The sequence below is a fragment of the Syzygium oleosum genome, unplaced genomic scaffold, assembly GCF_021117445.2.
Source record: "Syzygium oleosum isolate NSW1041296 unplaced genomic scaffold, Sole_v2.1 Sole_v2.09, whole genome shotgun sequence".
In the NCBI taxonomy this organism is placed as follows: domain Eukaryota; kingdom Viridiplantae; phylum Streptophyta; class Magnoliopsida; order Myrtales; family Myrtaceae; genus Syzygium; species Syzygium oleosum.
The window spans coordinates 1,034,977-1,050,512 of record NW_026607493.1 but is presented as its reverse complement, the minus strand read 5'-3'; the positions used below and the strand labels follow the sequence as shown (position 1 = coordinate 1,050,512).

The window sequence follows — 15,536 nt, the reverse complement described above, 5'->3', positions numbered from 1 at the left end:
CACCTGCACTCTTGTTGAGGATACATCTGCGCAAAAAGAACTTACCAATCTCAGTGACTCCAACGTTAGACTGGCAGAAGCAGGAGGAGGCAGTGAAGATGTTGGTTTTGTTTATTTAGAAGACTCATTACTAAGGGTTGTCAGACATTGGCACGTAGAGACTGCACATACATCGTATGCATTTAACTTTACAGGGCATCCTCACAATTCTGTGAAAATGCGTGTTTCTACTTAAGTACCTTTTTCCCAGAGCCACCAAACTAAATTCTTGCTCAAAGATTGCCCGACCAAGGTAAAGCTCCTTCCTTAATGAACTAATGATCCAGAGTTAGATGTCGTTGCCTAGAGATCTATACACCTTTTAACTAACCCATTCAACCTCTAGAAACTTACATAAGAAAGGATTATCCCAGGGATGATATCGAATTCACTAATAATCTCCCAAGAGAAAGCTGATTAAGGAAAAAAAAACATATTATTGCGCCATATCAGAAGGTTACAAGTATAAGAGTGGAAAACAGGGGAAAAATACGCGAGCAACACTTCGAGGGAAAACATCTCGCCTTCCCAGCTTATTGTCTAACTCCACTAATCTAAATGAAGGGTGTATTTTATGGTTTGTTCGCTGCTAAGGAACGCAAGTTGCTCAGCCTCGCAGTCATATTGTGAAGCAGCATATCTCTAGGTGGAACACATTCCTTAATCAGCGGGATTTCGCTGAAGTTTTGTGCCCATTCATGAAGGGATGGGAACCTCTCAGCATCATATATCTTCATGCCTCCAGCTTCTTCCAAGACGCCGAGGACAAACGGGATCCAACCGGCCACAAGATCCAAGTAGCCTATCTTCTCTCCCCCGAAGAACTTCTTCCCCTCGATCTGCTTCTCTAGATACGCGAAAGACTCTATTGTAGTCTCCACTGCTTTCTCCTTTTCCAGCCCATCGTCAGCACGACAGGCTTCCCCAGCGCCGAAGACACACTGTTCGCAGTGACACGAAGGGTGAAAAAAAGCAAGCTTGTCAAAAACATGCATGACATAGAGTCCTGTATCTCTCAAAGATGTGAATTATATGTATCGGCGCCAGAAGAAAATATGACCTATAAAGACAATAAAATCCACAACTGTCGAGGATTTAATAACATCGACTCTTTTAATGCATGGGCAGGAATCCCCTGGCAAAGCTGCCTCTATGGTTGATTTTTCTCCATCTGTTGAACTCGAGGGTTCGTTCTCTTTAGTGGACTTTCTCAGTGGCTAATATGATTTCATCAGAAAACCTTTTCGTGGAGAAAAAATCATTAGATTGCATTTTCCATTGTCTAAATTAGAATATCCCGATTACGAAGAGCTTCATCTCTATTACATGCAAAGTATACTTTGAACTTTCCCTAAAAAGCATCTAGTAAAACAATTGCTCTATCATAAGCCATACTCATCAAAACGTGAACGAAACAACAGACACTGAATAAAGAACAGAAACTTGGGGAAAAAGTCAAAAGAGCCACCTTGTCATCAGCAAACTGAGCCCAGAAACGAGCTTGAGCTCTCTCATAAGGGTCCTGAGGCAACAGCGAATAATAATCACCTCCCTTCCACTTCTCGTCAATGTACTCCAGAATCACCTTCGACTCTGCAATCGCGACCCCATCGTCCAAAAGCACCGGGATCTTCTTGTGCACTGGGTTCGACTTCAGAAGCAATTCGCTCTTCCCCTTCCGCAAGTCTTCAACAATGAGCTCGTACTCGAGGCCCTTCAGTTTTAGAGCCCACTCGACTCTTGTGCAGAACAAGCTCATCGGAGAGAAGATGATCTTCAGCTTACCCATGATCGGGTTTTCCTGTTCTGAGCAGCGTGATCGAGTTGGGATCTCTCGTATATAAACAAAAACGAGATGGGTACTTGAAAATTGCCGCAACGTTTCGTCTAATGCGGCCAAGTTTGAATCCTGGAGCAGAGAATAGTGGCGGCCGTTGACGAGGAACGGGTGAAAGGCGAGGCCAAGAAGGAGAAAATGGGAATACAGTCATAAAAAGAAGGAAACGATATGCATCTCTCATTCAACGACAGAAAAAACAGACAAACTAGTGACTTTTCGGGCAAGAAGCAGAATGGATTTGATTGTTTAATATACACAATTAGACTTCATTGCTTAGTATCTGCTCTGCCCAGTTTGATTAATCTGTGGTCGCGGAGAAGTTTCTTGGAAGTTGCAGTTGTTGACAAGTGCAAGGGAAAGGGACCGCAGAGAATGTAAGGCACAGTCAAGTGAAAATGAGATGAGGTTGTCGTGTAAATTTAGGAGACTGATGATCATGACATACCGATGCATGGAATATTCTTTCGTGCGAAAGAAAAAAGTATTTTTTTCGCCATTGGATTCGATGCAGATATATCTTTGCTTCAACGCAATTTATCTCATAGGCAAATTTTTGCTCGAAACACGTTTTCAACCCTAAAACAGATATATTTCCTTGACGTATGGATTTTATATACGTAAAAGTACTATCGAGCACCTAGCGCCTAGAGGGGCAATGGGCCCTCACCAGCCCCATTTGTTGCAATAGATATTTCATGAATACGAAAGTGTATACATGTTTTTTGCTCTCATATATATATATTTGATTTTCATTGCTAGTCCTGCAAATTGAATAATTTCAGTTACAGTAGGTAATTCTTCTATAAGACTCCGTTTGTTTCGCAGAAAATGTAACATTTTTGAAAATATTTCCCGAGAAGTCATTTGTCAGGAAAATAACAATATTTTTCTAATATTTGGCTGAGAGATTGAACTAGAAAATATCTGGCGTTGTTTAGTAAGTAATACTTATTTTTATCTTTCAAAGGAACATGCACTACTCGTGTGATATAAATGGTAGACATGCCATACCATCAAATTTTTTTCCAAATATGTCAAAGATCAAGGATTGGGCCTCAGCCTTGGGGGACTTGGGCCCATCTGTCGGGCTCTTAGTTGTAGGAGTCAAGATTTCTCAAACCTAGCCATTAGGAACTTGAGCACAGGCACCGAGTACTTCGACCTAGGCTTCGGCGCCGATAACTAAGGCACGGGAGCCTGGTGCATGAGAACCTAGGCACATATATAAACAATACATGACATTATTTGAAACAACAATTCCTGGAAAAAAAAAATTATCCATAGATCGACTTACCAAGAGAGAAACGACCAATTGTAGCTTTGGTTGATTAACCAAGAGGCGCGAATCGACTGAATCGAACAAATACACACAGCCTCGCTCAATCGATCGCACTTGACACTACAAATGCAGGGCTAAAGGCGGGGGTAGGAGGAATTCTGGGAGCGGAGAGAGATGAGGAGCGAGGAGGCGGAGAAGAGAAAGGTGAAGGAGCGGGCTTTCTCAGGAAGTGCATGAGACGAGGAGGAGAACATGTCAGGTCTCGTGCTAGGTCGGGTGAGAGAAAGGAAAGAGAGAAAATGATTTCATTTTTTTTTTTTTTGGAGAAGAGAAAGTCATTTTCACATGTTTTGAATGTGCTTTTTCCATTAATTGAAAGTATTTTTCTTGACCAATCCATCTTCCGTGCACCAAACTCCAGAAATTCGAGACAATTTTCTCCCAGAAAATTGTTTTCCGCGAAATAAATAAAGCCTCAGTGATATCACAATCGAAGATCCTTGCGTTTTGTCTTCGATTTCGATTTCAATTATTTTTATCAGAAGTTGGGAAAACTATTCTCAAGCCCGGGCCAAAGAATCGCAAGCCATCTCATCGTTTACACGATGATGGCCATGGCCCAAGCCCTGCAGGAACGGGGCGGGCGCTCGTTGAAAAGACGAACATGCCCCTGTGGGGCCCCGTCATTGGCGACATCGACACTGATCCATAGACGTTGCGTTGCATCAAAGTCGAATAAATAATTAAAAAGAAGAGAAAGAAAAGAAGAGGAGAAGCATAAAAGGACCAAAGAGGACTTCGCTTTTCACTCGCTGGCGCAGCTCCCACCCCCCCTTCCTCCCCACCGCCACGCGCACGCTCTCTCCCCCCCAAACAATGAGAGAGAGAGAGAGAGACGCTCTGCTGAAACCTGAATTCTTCCTGTAATGGCGTCTTCACGCCGTAGAAGATAAGAGATTCCTCAACCCCCCCGCCCCACACCCACCTTGTCCTGAAGAACAACCTTTTTTGCGCTCTGTTTGCTTTCTGTGTTTCTTTGATTTTCATCAGTTTTGCTCCGGTTCTCTTGAGAAATTGGAACCTTTGAGGAGATCGATCGCCGTAAAGCCCATTCATTTTCAACGGAAACAATAACAGGAAGAGGGAGGGAGAGGAATTGGGATTGACCCACTTTCGTTTTTTTCTTCTTGTTCTTTTTTGTTTGCTTATTTGCTCTCTTTTTGTTGGGGGGGTGAAGAGGGAGGAGAAGATGACTGAATTGGATCTGTCGAAGAAGGTCGCCGATAGGTACCTGAAGCGCGAAGTGCTCGGGGAGGGTACCTATGGCGTCGTGTACAAAGCCATCGACACCAAGGTATGCCGAGAGTTTTCCCCAATTTTGGGGGTTTAGGGTTTTAGCTGTAATCTGTTGGCTCTGTTTCTTCGTTCGCTTGAGGAGTTTTGCGGCGTGGAATTGGGGGGGTTAAGTATGTCGCAGTTCAGGCTGTTTGGAGGCTGAGAAAGAGCAAGAACATGCGGATGGATAAGGGGGTGACTGGTTTGGAGCTGGGGGGGGGGGTTCTTTTTTTCGCGATTTTGAGGACAAAGGGATTTTCCCAGTGTAATGGTGTTAAGCTGTGGGGTTCTGATGATGGCTGTTCGTTTGTTGGCTCTCTGTGAAGAGAGGGCACACTATATCGATCGTTTTGTTCGGGTGTTTGGGTCGGGGAAAATACAGGCTCGGTAATACAGTGGGTTTGTTGTCATCTTGACAACGTTGCAGCTAGTTGATCAGTTTCTTTAACGGCTCTCGTTTGGTGACACTTTTGATTGGCGGTAAAGTGCAATTCCCTAAGGTTGACATGATTGCGAGTCATAGCTATTTAGGCTTTAATAATCCATGCAGAACCAATTGAATAGAGATATTAGGAAGTTCTGACACTACATGTCATTTGTGTCCGACGGCCTCTGTCTCTAGGATGCAGGACTGAGGAGCATCTTTCGTTGTCTGCCATTACATTTCACGACCCCGCCAATTTCAAATAAGATTTGTCGGTGCTGGTAGTTCTCTTTGCAGAATTACGGGGTCAGTTCTGATCCAGTTTGATATGATCCTCTGTTGGTGGAGACTACGAGCCAAGGAGTGTCATGTCATTGAGATGCTGACATCAACACTCCTCGGCCTCCATCTATCTGGCATGCTGTCCTTGACTTTCATTAGGCAACAAATGAGGAGTTATGCAGAATAAATAGAGCCTTACAAATCGTATGACTTTTTTTCGCCTGTTTTTGGATATCGATTGTGGTTGGATTGGTTTCTTGTTTCTTGTTCACGCTATGGCAGTCATGCTTGAATTTCGGTTCATACTCCGTCATATGCTATTTAATTGGACGACATTGTCGATGCAATAGCATAGGTTTATGTCTATGCTGAACTTGGATATATCTGGTTTGTGCAGACTGGACAAGTTGTTGCAATCAAGAAAATTCGGATTGGGAAGCAAAAAGAAGGGGTGAACTTCACTGCCCTTAGAGAAATAAAGTTGCTTAAAGAGCTTAAAGATCCAAACATAATCGAGTTAATTGATGCCTTTCCTCACAAAGGGAACCTGCATCTTGTGTTCGAGTTCATGGAGACTGATCTTGAAGCTGTCATCCGTGATCGTAATATATTTCTTTCACCAGCTGACATAAAATCATACCTTCAGATGACCCTTAAGGGACTTGCTATTTGCCATAAAAAATGGGTGTTGCACAGGTACTTGATTTGTTCTTTTTAGAATAGAAGCTAGTTTATTAGGTCCTGTTTCCCCGCAAATCTTCTCAAGATGTATTGTACTGGCAATTGCAGGGATATGAAGCCTAATAATTTGCTGATAGGACCTAAAGGGCAGCTTAAACTTGCAGATTTTGGTTTAGCCCGCATATTTGGCAGCCCAGACCGGAGATTTACACATCAGGTTTGGTTCTATGATGATCTTCGTGTTGTATTGAACAAAACCATGGTACCTGAGGATTCCCTTTATATGGGCGATTGGTTGAATCACATTATACTTGCAGATGTAGTTTAACAACAGATATATTCTGACGCTGTGTTTCTGCACTAATTTGAGTGTGAAACCGTGAGTGGACAAAATGATAGGTTTGGTAAGGAGGAAGTACAGGTACATTTGTTCTTCCATGCGGTGTTTATTTCGTGGAGAACTCTTGCTTGTTGCCTATACGTAGTGGGCTTAGCAGTTTAGCTGGTAGAAGTAAAACAGAACTCGAGGATGCTTGGATTCATAATTTGCAATAGTTACCTGACTGCAACGAGGTAATTGCAATTGTCCAAACTCGAGGTACAGATTGCTGATTTGCAATTGGGACAGTCAAAGGATATGAGGGTGGTCAATGATTAGGATTTTTATATTACGCAGTATAACCTTGTTATTATCAACTTTGCCTGTCCATGTAATCTTAGTTGCACATCATAATGTCTTTTGTAGTGAACCTCGTCTGAGTTATGTTTTTGAGTTGGGATTTTGGCAGTCCTATATGCTCATGTTGGCTAGAGAATGGGAAAGTTCAATCCTCTCTGAGTATATGAAGTGGTTTCCTATATGTTGTTTTCGGCCAAGAACTATTATTGTCTAAAGAGTTTTTTAAAGTTATAGCCTACCTCTGTCTGTAACATGAGCATTGAGGATTATCATATAGCCTATATTTACCATATTGGCATTGAGGTTGCGCTTTCATTGATTTTTCTTGATTTTAACTTGAGCTTTCTGCTTGCACTTTGCTCTGATGTTCATTTTTCGTGGCTTGGTTCATCATCGATCGACTTGTTGACCATTTTTGGCAATGCGTAGCTTATTGTCTTATTCATGCTTAGTAGATAGTGATGATCAGTGATTTTGACATTGAAGTATCTGTTTAATAATGTTGCTCCAGTTCATTTATTTACTCACTGCTAGCTATGCTGATTCTACTAAATTATATAAAATAGGTTTTTGCTCGTTGGTATAGAGCACCTGAACTGTTGTTTGGCACCAAGCAATATGGTCCAGCTGTGGATGTTTGGGCTGCAGCTTGCATATTCGCGGAGCTTCTTCTTCGTCGGCCCTTTTTACAGGTAGATATGCGAGGTTACTTCCATCTTGGTGTGTGAATCACTCATGAATGAGTCCACGACTCAAATTCTTTTGGCTTAGCTGTGCATGTACCACTTCCTCTGTTACAATGGGGAGCATTGAAGAAAAATAGAAATCGAAGTAATCTGAACCAAACTATCTAGTTAATTGATATGATTGTTGATTTGGGAGTTAATTGATATAATTGTTGATTCGACAAACGTTGAACTAATGCGGTTTCGTTCTGGCTTAAGTTTTCCTAGACCCGATCAAGAAAAACTTTTTCACTTATATTTCCATATGTCTTGTATGTCTTTAATATACCACAGAAATAGTTTGCAAAATGTTTTCTTTCAGACTACATACATATATTTTGCATGCAAAGATGAACATTTTCTTGCTTTGGCATAGAAAAACTACTCCTTAGCTGTAAAAACAACAGAAATCCAACATATGTATTGATGAACCCAAGGAATGCAATCTTGAGTTTTGGAGGTTCATTTATACCAGTTTGGTTTGGTCTGAGTTTCGAATTCCTTTAGGCCACTATATTTGCATCAATTCATTCTTTTCCTGCTGATTAAACAAAATTGTGGGTACCTTCATAACAATCGATGGTTATGGAGATTTAAGTGGACCTTGAGAAGGCCTACAATGGACTTTAGTTGGATTTTATTCATGAGACCCTGGTGGAGGTTGGATATAATCCATGGTTATGGAGATTTAACTTATAAGCTATTTGCCCATGTTTGAAAGTTGGTCCAACTCGAATATTGGTGCGCCCAAGTGCAGTTTGTCAGATGAGTATGGAAATTCTGGCTGATCGTGGGAAATTACTATTTTCAACAAATAGCAAGTTGTAAACTGGGATTAATTCTTTTAACTTGCTATTTGTTTGTTTATGTAGGATGCATGGTAAGTGACATTGTTCTATTGCATGCCTTATTATCTTTGTTGCCCAAGCTTTGTTATCTTTGCTAACCTTTTGCTTCTGGTCTCCCTTTTTTAACAGGGGTCAAGTGACATTGATCAGCTTGGAAAGATCTTTGCAGCTTTTGGGACTCCAACAGCTTCTCAGTGGCCTGACATGGTGTACCTTCCAGATTATGTGGAATACCAGTATGTCCCAGCACCTCCTCTTCGTTCACTCTTTCCTATGGCAAGTGATGATGCTATGGACTTGTTAGCCAAAATGTTTACATATGATCCAAAGAATAGAATTTCAGTACAGCAGGCTCTAGAACACAGGTACGTGAGCTAAACCTCGTCCACCCCCCCACTGTCTTTTGTTTTCTTTCTTTTTACCCCTTTTTCCGTGCGGAGTGGTTGATGCACTCCACCTATTCACCTCGTGTCCCATTGGCACCTGCCGCTCCAGATTATCTACCAACAGCTACCCTTCATTCCTTATTCTGTCCATTATTTCCTTCTGTATAGGTACTTCTCATCAGCTCCTCTGCCAACAGTTCCTGATAAGCTACCTCGACCAGCTCCAAAGCGGGAATCACTTAATTCTAGGACTTCAGACTTTAATCCACCCGAGGGTCCCACTGTGTTATCACCTCCTAGAAAGTCCAGGAGGGTGATGCCAGAACGTGAAGGGTTTGAAGGGAATGCATATCAGAATGATAAATTTGATGATCATGTCAGTGAAGATAGACCGGGTCCTGGAGAACATACAAGCAGAAACGAGCAGGTTCCTATGTCATTGGACTTTTCCATATTTGGTGCCAGACCTCCAAATAGACCAACAATCAACAGGTAAAACAGTAATAGTGATGAAACTTTCTAATTTGCTCCGGCCAAAATGTTTCAAATGTGGACAAATACCTCTTCATATCTGAGGCTAATTACTTCATGCCTTTCGCGTATAGATTGTTTACCTGTGAAGGAAGTTTACCTGCTATTTGATCATGAACATGAACATGACACTGACCCATGAAGGAAGTTTACCTTTCTTGCTGGATCACCTGGTTCTTATGTTGACATGTTAATTTCTTGGATCTATTTAACACTTATAAAGGTTAACAATGTGGATTATATTTTAAGAATTTAACAATGTATTTTCACGTCACATCACCAAATGAGGTAAACTCCAAAATTTAGCATCTTAAATTTTCTCGCTTTCCATCTAGTGTCTTCTTGCAATTGAATCTCAAAAGTAATTATATGATGATTTCAGTACTGATGTTCTGAATAAGAACTGCAATGTTACCAAACTGCAATGTCAACACTTAGTCAACTCATCTACCTGCTGGTTTTGATGAATCAGAGTCTAAGATCCTTACACCAAGTAATCATTTGCTTATTATTATTCATCTAGTAATCCATTTAGTAAGCTTGTTAGGGAAGGTTGTGTGAATTGTTAAAATCCTAAATATTCATGATTGTACTGATGCTACCAGATAAATAGATGGCAAAATGTTAGCTTAATGTCCTAAAGTCCTGAGGTTCACACGTCAGGATTGAGCATCTTCATTTTTATGGTGATAATAGGAGACGGGAGAAAAGAAATTTGTGCTCCTTAAAAAGGAAACAGTTTTTACCTTTGAACTTTTGCTAAATCAATGAGCTCCTTCTATTTGAATTAAGATGTACATGTTACATCATGGAAGAGAATCTGAGTAATTGAAGATTCATCTTCTACTTTCTTATTTTTCTATCAACATTGGCTGATATTGGGATATTTCTTTGACAATCAATCAGCCTTCTTTCTTTGTTTGGTAATTGTTGTTCAATCCTTTTACTTTTGACTTCATATAATACCAGCAATCTCTTGCTAGACAAAGTGTCTGCTCTCCAACCTACAAGTGGTTTGTACCACATTAGATTATTTTTTGTCAAACATTAGTCTTCTGTGCTCACTTCTGAAACCAACAGTTTTTTCCCCTTATGGATCGTGTTCATGCCCATTTTCTCTTACTAGCTTTTCGATTCTGTATAGCTCTTGACGGATTATAATTAGACATAAGAAGTGATGTGTGTCAGATGTCACAAAATGTTTTTCTAAAGAAAATATAGAATGGACGGGGACGGGAAGAGAAAGAAGGAAATTTGTTTATACTTTGTGAGACCAGAATAGATAATAAAAAATGTCATTTGGTTGGAGTCTAGAAGTTACTGAGAAAGCAATCAATGAAGAAACTCAAACTGACATTAGTATTCCTGGCTTTTAGATGTTCAGAATTTCATTCCAATTAGTCTGGTGAAGATAAGGTACGAGTCTTGCAATTAAGGAAGCCAATTCATGAAAATGCTTTCCTTGGACTACTGAATTGGCTTGTTGATAATAAGTAGCTTTAGCAAATTGAGTAGTTGGTGTCAGTTCTTCTTCAAGCGTATGACGATGTGCTGACTTGGTCGTGGAATCCCAGTAGCTGAGCCATGCCTACTTCTCTAAAGTATTTGTATATGATTTGAAAGCATTTATTCTTGTCACCTAAAGATAAAGACTAAGTCAGTTACATACCTCAGAGGCTAAATACCTCAGATACAGCCTGTTAAATGAATATCATGCTATTAAAGAAGTTGACAAATTACGTGTTTAAAAACAAGTTTCTTAGATGAAATTTCATTTACTCGCTAGTTTTGTAAGAAGGCCTAATAGTCGAGCTATTATATCTTTAGGTGCATTTTATTTAGTCGGGCATCAACTAACAGATTTGTCTCTATTCAGACATGGAAGGACGTACGCATGTCCATGGTATCTAAATGTGGAAACTCCAATATCATTAAATCGAGCAATGCTGTATTGAAATTTTTCGCTTATTGATGTAGGATTCTGTGTCCTTTTTTTGGCAGTGCTGACCGGACCCATTTGAAAAGGAAGCTAGATCTTGAATTCCAGCATCCGGAATGACACTTCATTACTTTGCATGACTCTCATAAGTTAACACACTCGGAGTTCTGCACATGCATTAATGATGTTTGCGGTTACTCCCTTAAGGTAATTTGAGTATCGGAAAGTTTTCGTTGTTCGGTGCCGAAAATGTGCTTGCCTTTCGCATGTATCATGATACTGAAGAGAGAGCTACTTTGGTTGAATGTGGAAGTCAATCATTTAGCTTGGCTTGAAGCTGGGGAGATAATAATTTTATGAAAAGGAGGGAAAAGTGAAAGGTAACATCCTCCTTTCTACTTGACAGAGAACTTGTACACTAGGTCATAGAAGGCCGACATTTTTGGAGGCATTTTTCTTCTTTTACTCCAAGCTGATGCTTTTGAGTGGTTTACTTGCACCTCTAATTAGTTGTGCCCGATTCTAATTCTATGATCAGTGTTCTTTTGGTTGCTTTTGATGGAGGATTGAGGCTGGAGAATGCTGTAGGCCGATCTATCCTGTTTATTGTATGTATACTGTAGAGTAGCTATCACAAGGATACCCTTCGGATTGTTTATTCAAATGGGTTTGATTATGCAATTTTAGATCATTGATGTGGAAGTTTCATGATATATTGTTTGGCAAACAGTTTAAGTGATTTTGTTATCTTCCAATTATGTCATTTATGTCTCTGTTTTGGTTTCTGACTCTCTGCCCTGTGCATAAAGACTTCACAAATGAGCTTGGCTTTATATACACAAAACTCTGATATAGAGTGCATATCAAAGGTAATTAACTTACTCGCAGCAGAAGATCAGTCAATATAAGGGAGTGGTCATTTCGTTTGGACGGAAAATTTTCCTAAGTAACCATGGACATGCCGTCCGTGTCTCAAACGTAGTGAGTACATTGGCGCATGCTTAGCTTGTTTGATGTTAACTATTAAGATAGCTTTATAAAGAGATTAAGGCTTCTCAAATTTATACTCCATTCAAGAATTCAATGAGTAAGCACCTACATTCAAATCAGAATCAAAATTGATGATTATTCAGATGGTAAAAAGTAACTATTATAGTCGGGGGATAGCTCCTTCATAATGTCATAATACTACTACTCTCTTCACTTCTTGTCATTTCCATTCGTTAACACTTCACGCCTGCCTTAGGTCAGCTTACACAGCCTGACTCTTCCTTACTTTGGACCATAACTGGGGGAATTGAACTGCACTAATTACTGCAACTCTGCAATTTCTTCCACAATTCTTCGGGTACAGCATTTTTCTCTTTGCTTTCTCAATCTTCACATATTCTGAGTTTTTCCAAGAAAAACTACCAAAATAGATTTTTCCTTTCAGTTTTTTTCTGCTCTATGACACTGTCATGTGGGGATGGTGGAGTCATGCACTCTCTCAGCAGCCTTCTTTGCCTGCGAAAGCAGTAGATGTGGATCATGGAAAATGCTTAGCATGGATAGAGTAACTGATTTCTACCCTATTTATGTACAAGGATCTGACCTCTTGGTCCCAGTTCGTACGGAGAAAGATGCAGAAAAGACAGAACACTTGCACAACTAGCGCGCAGATAATTCCTAGCCAGAGACCCTGCAAAAGAAAGAGTTTCCAGAAGTTATTTTCTCCAATAGCTTCCTCGTTTCGACAACGTTGAACTAAGGAGTAGGAAAAGTATTAAGGCCGAAGAGTTTTACCTTTCCACCAACATGGAGAACAAAAGCTAGCACTATTGCAGATGGAATGCCAATCAAGTAATAAGACCCCAGGTTGACATAGGCACCAATCTTTTGCCAACCACATCCTCTAGCGGTTCCTGAAGAAGAGCGAGAGCAAAACACAAACAGCCATCACTAGTTTGGAGCATGAGCCATGATTTCATGGCATCTAGGAGGAACAAAACCGGATAAAAAAAACGCAAATCATGTAAAAAGACAAAGCATGGTCGCTAGGCTAGGCCAGTTTGTGGTGAAAAAGGCAACCTGAAAGGACGCATTGGAGTCCATCCAAGAAGTTAGAAACTGCTAGAATCGGCATCATGATGGCTACGTATTTGACCACGTCTGTCTCGTCACTGTAAGCATAGCCCCATACTTTTCTTATCGAGATCAAAACTATTCCGACCAGAATTCCTTCGGTTACGGCCACGGAGAGGACCACGTACACTGCTAAACGCGCAGCCTGAGGCTTCCCAGCCCCTAGTTCATTTGAAACACGAGTGCTGGATAGATTGACCATGGAACTTGTGAAAATCCATTGCCACACCAATGTGGTCTTAAGAAACTGATGGATATGTACATATGAATATGTTATGCAGAAACAAAATAAAGAGACATATCGACCATTTGGGATGCTACTTGATTAACCGAGCTGATTCTCCGCAAAATGGCGGTCTAAGTTTCATTACTATGTACTCAGTTTGGCATGCTTACCTCACAGCCCCGCTGAGTCCGAAAGGGATCATCCAAACTGTTGCGGCAGTGTTGAGACTGAGAATGTAAACATTGGGAGATCATATACATGCACCGAACTAAAGTGTGCATCGATAAAAGAAAATCTCAGCAATATGTGCCTTGTCCCAAACTATTTCGGGACAGACTAACGCCAAACTCGAGATTAACCTGATAGAAAGCACCGCAGTTTCCAATGTCGGGTCCGGGAGAAGTCCAGAGAGGAGCACCATCATCTCGAATGACCACATCTCCAAGCTACAGAAATAAAAAAGATTGCCATCAGTAATGCATGTCATCCGTTTTTCACAATCGCCAGAGAGATGAAGGGTTTGAGATGTTTTTACCAGACCATTACTGCGGAAGGAATGGCAAGTCTAAGGAATGTGAGAATATTGTGAAAGGCTTCCTTCGAAAACCCAGTCCAAGTCTTGGAGCACGAAGAAGAGAACTTCACATAAAGTGCCATTAGCAACACATTCATCCAATACGATATTGAATTCGCCAAGGCCGCTCCTCTGCTTCCAAGGCCGGTTTTCATGACCAGAACCCAACAGAGGGGGATATGCATTAGAGTAGCAGCTGCCGAGGTTAGCACCATAGGGATGATGATGTTCTGAGTCTGCAAGAACTTGACTAGGCATTGAAGAAGGCCGTAAGCAAAAAGGGACGGGATCATGTAACGGGCATACGTTCCCGCTTCCTCTGCTATGTCTGCTTGTTGACCGAATGCTTCTAGTATAATTCTCGTATATGCCCAGATGCAAGCAAGAGGTATGCTCACTAGTAGAAGGATGAACATAGCTCTCTGCATGTCAACACCAAGCCTATGAAATTGCCTCGCCCCGTATGATTGACCACAGAACGTTTCCAATGCGCTGGCCATCCCCATCTAGTTAAAGAGATTTGACAAGAAAAAAATCAGAACTTCAGAAAAGAAGACTGTCCAATATTCTTTAAAGTTCAGTAACGATTGTTTAAAGTGGCTCAATTTGTGCTAGAACTTAAATTTCAACTCTGGTATCAGTAGCATCTCCAGTGCAGCACTAACAAATATGGCTAGCCTAGCCAAATTATGGGCCATTTTTTGCACCAATTCTATTATCTTCCAGCTAAATAGAAAGCGAGACGGTAATTTCATCATCTTCATCCTTTATTGCCCCTCCAAAGTGAGTAAATCTCAAACAAACTTGGTCAATCTACTACTTACGAAAAAACTGTTGGTGAATTTGGGCAACAAATACAGGACTAAAAAGGGTAACTTTTACCAACTCTGCTAAAAGAAAACGAAGAAACGGATTGATCGTGAACGACAACATCCATTACAAACACATAACATAATCTCAGCTTAAGTTACAAACGTGGATTTATCAGAACATCAACTATGCCAAAACCCGAAATGCAATTTCTTTGTTGTAGAATTTGAATTGAAGTAAGAGCACGACTAATATGGCCATCTCTCAAGCTCACCAGTAAGCTGAAACCGGTGACGGTGGCGAAGGAGGTGGCCATGGAAGCGCCGGAGAGTGGCAGCTCGCCAAGATGACCCACAAACATGAGAGAGATCATCTGCAAGCTGTAGAACAACAAGCTCACCGATATGAGCGGACCAGCAAGCCATGCCTGCTTCTTTATCTCAACAAGAACCTCACTCCTCCACCCGACACCCTTCTCTTTCTCTCCCTCATTCGATGCTAATGATCTCACAACACCATCTTCACCATCTGACTCTATCAATGGTGAGCTCAGGCTTGTCTCCTGTCCTTCCCTCCCCATGGTTGCTTATAGAGAGAGAGGGAGAGAGAGAGAGAGAGGGCAGGAACTTGTGAGGCTGTGGCGGATATTTAAGGAGCGGTGTCTTCCTGGAAAGGAGTGCAAGAGGATGTCTGTCCTGTTGCGTGAAATGACGATGCTCTTTCTTGTACGGGTTTGAGTGTGTCAGCCATTGATGTGCAGCTTCCTCTGTACACCTATTCGACGTCGGATTAGGAGGTCAAGTGGGGAAGGAGT

The 15,536-nt window shown here is 41.1% G+C and overlaps 3 protein-coding genes across 4 annotated transcripts; 1 reads left to right on the top strand and 2 right to left on the bottom strand.

Annotated features, from left to right (window-relative positions):
• Nucleotides 1-456: 456 nt before the first annotated feature.
• On the bottom strand, nucleotides 457-2,112 carry LOC130138939 (probable glutathione S-transferase). Its single transcript, XM_056314567.1, has 2 exons — nucleotides 1,508-2,112; nucleotides 457-980 (listed from the first exon to the last, which is right to left on the bottom strand). Exons 1-2 carry the CDS (start codon nucleotides 1,826-1,828, stop codon nucleotides 612-614), a joined length of 690 nt encoding a protein of 229 aa, XP_056170542.1. The 5' UTR covers nucleotides 1,829-2,112; the 3' UTR covers nucleotides 457-611.
• A 2,236-nt stretch (nucleotides 2,113-4,348) lies between these two features.
• LOC115680430 (cyclin-dependent kinase D-3) lies at nucleotides 4,349-11,727 on the top strand. Of its 2 annotated transcripts, none has more exons than XM_056314466.1 (7): nucleotides 4,349-4,512; nucleotides 5,597-5,895; nucleotides 5,989-6,097; nucleotides 7,126-7,251; nucleotides 8,262-8,497; nucleotides 8,687-9,010; nucleotides 10,877-11,073. In XM_056314466.1, exons 1-7 carry the CDS (start codon nucleotides 4,408-4,410, stop codon nucleotides 11,019-11,021), a joined length of 1,344 nt encoding a protein of 447 aa, XP_056170441.1. In that variant the 5' UTR covers nucleotides 4,349-4,407; the 3' UTR covers nucleotides 11,022-11,073. The 2 variants fall into 2 exon arrangements, with proteins under 2 accessions (XP_056170441.1, XP_056170442.1); XM_056314467.1 differs by having other exon boundaries at nucleotides 4,353-4,512; nucleotides 11,051-11,727.
• A 294-nt stretch (nucleotides 11,728-12,021) lies between these two features.
• LOC115680426 (protein DETOXIFICATION 16-like) lies at nucleotides 12,022-15,536 on the bottom strand. The gene is made up of 8 exons (XM_030604235.2): nucleotides 14,997-15,536; nucleotides 13,874-14,418; nucleotides 13,698-13,784; nucleotides 13,509-13,565; nucleotides 13,059-13,297; nucleotides 12,774-12,892; nucleotides 12,583-12,669; nucleotides 12,022-12,494 (listed from the first exon to the last, which is right to left on the bottom strand). Exons 1-8 carry the CDS (start codon nucleotides 15,300-15,302, stop codon nucleotides 12,447-12,449), a joined length of 1,488 nt encoding a protein of 495 aa, XP_030460095.1. The 5' UTR covers nucleotides 15,303-15,536; the 3' UTR covers nucleotides 12,022-12,446.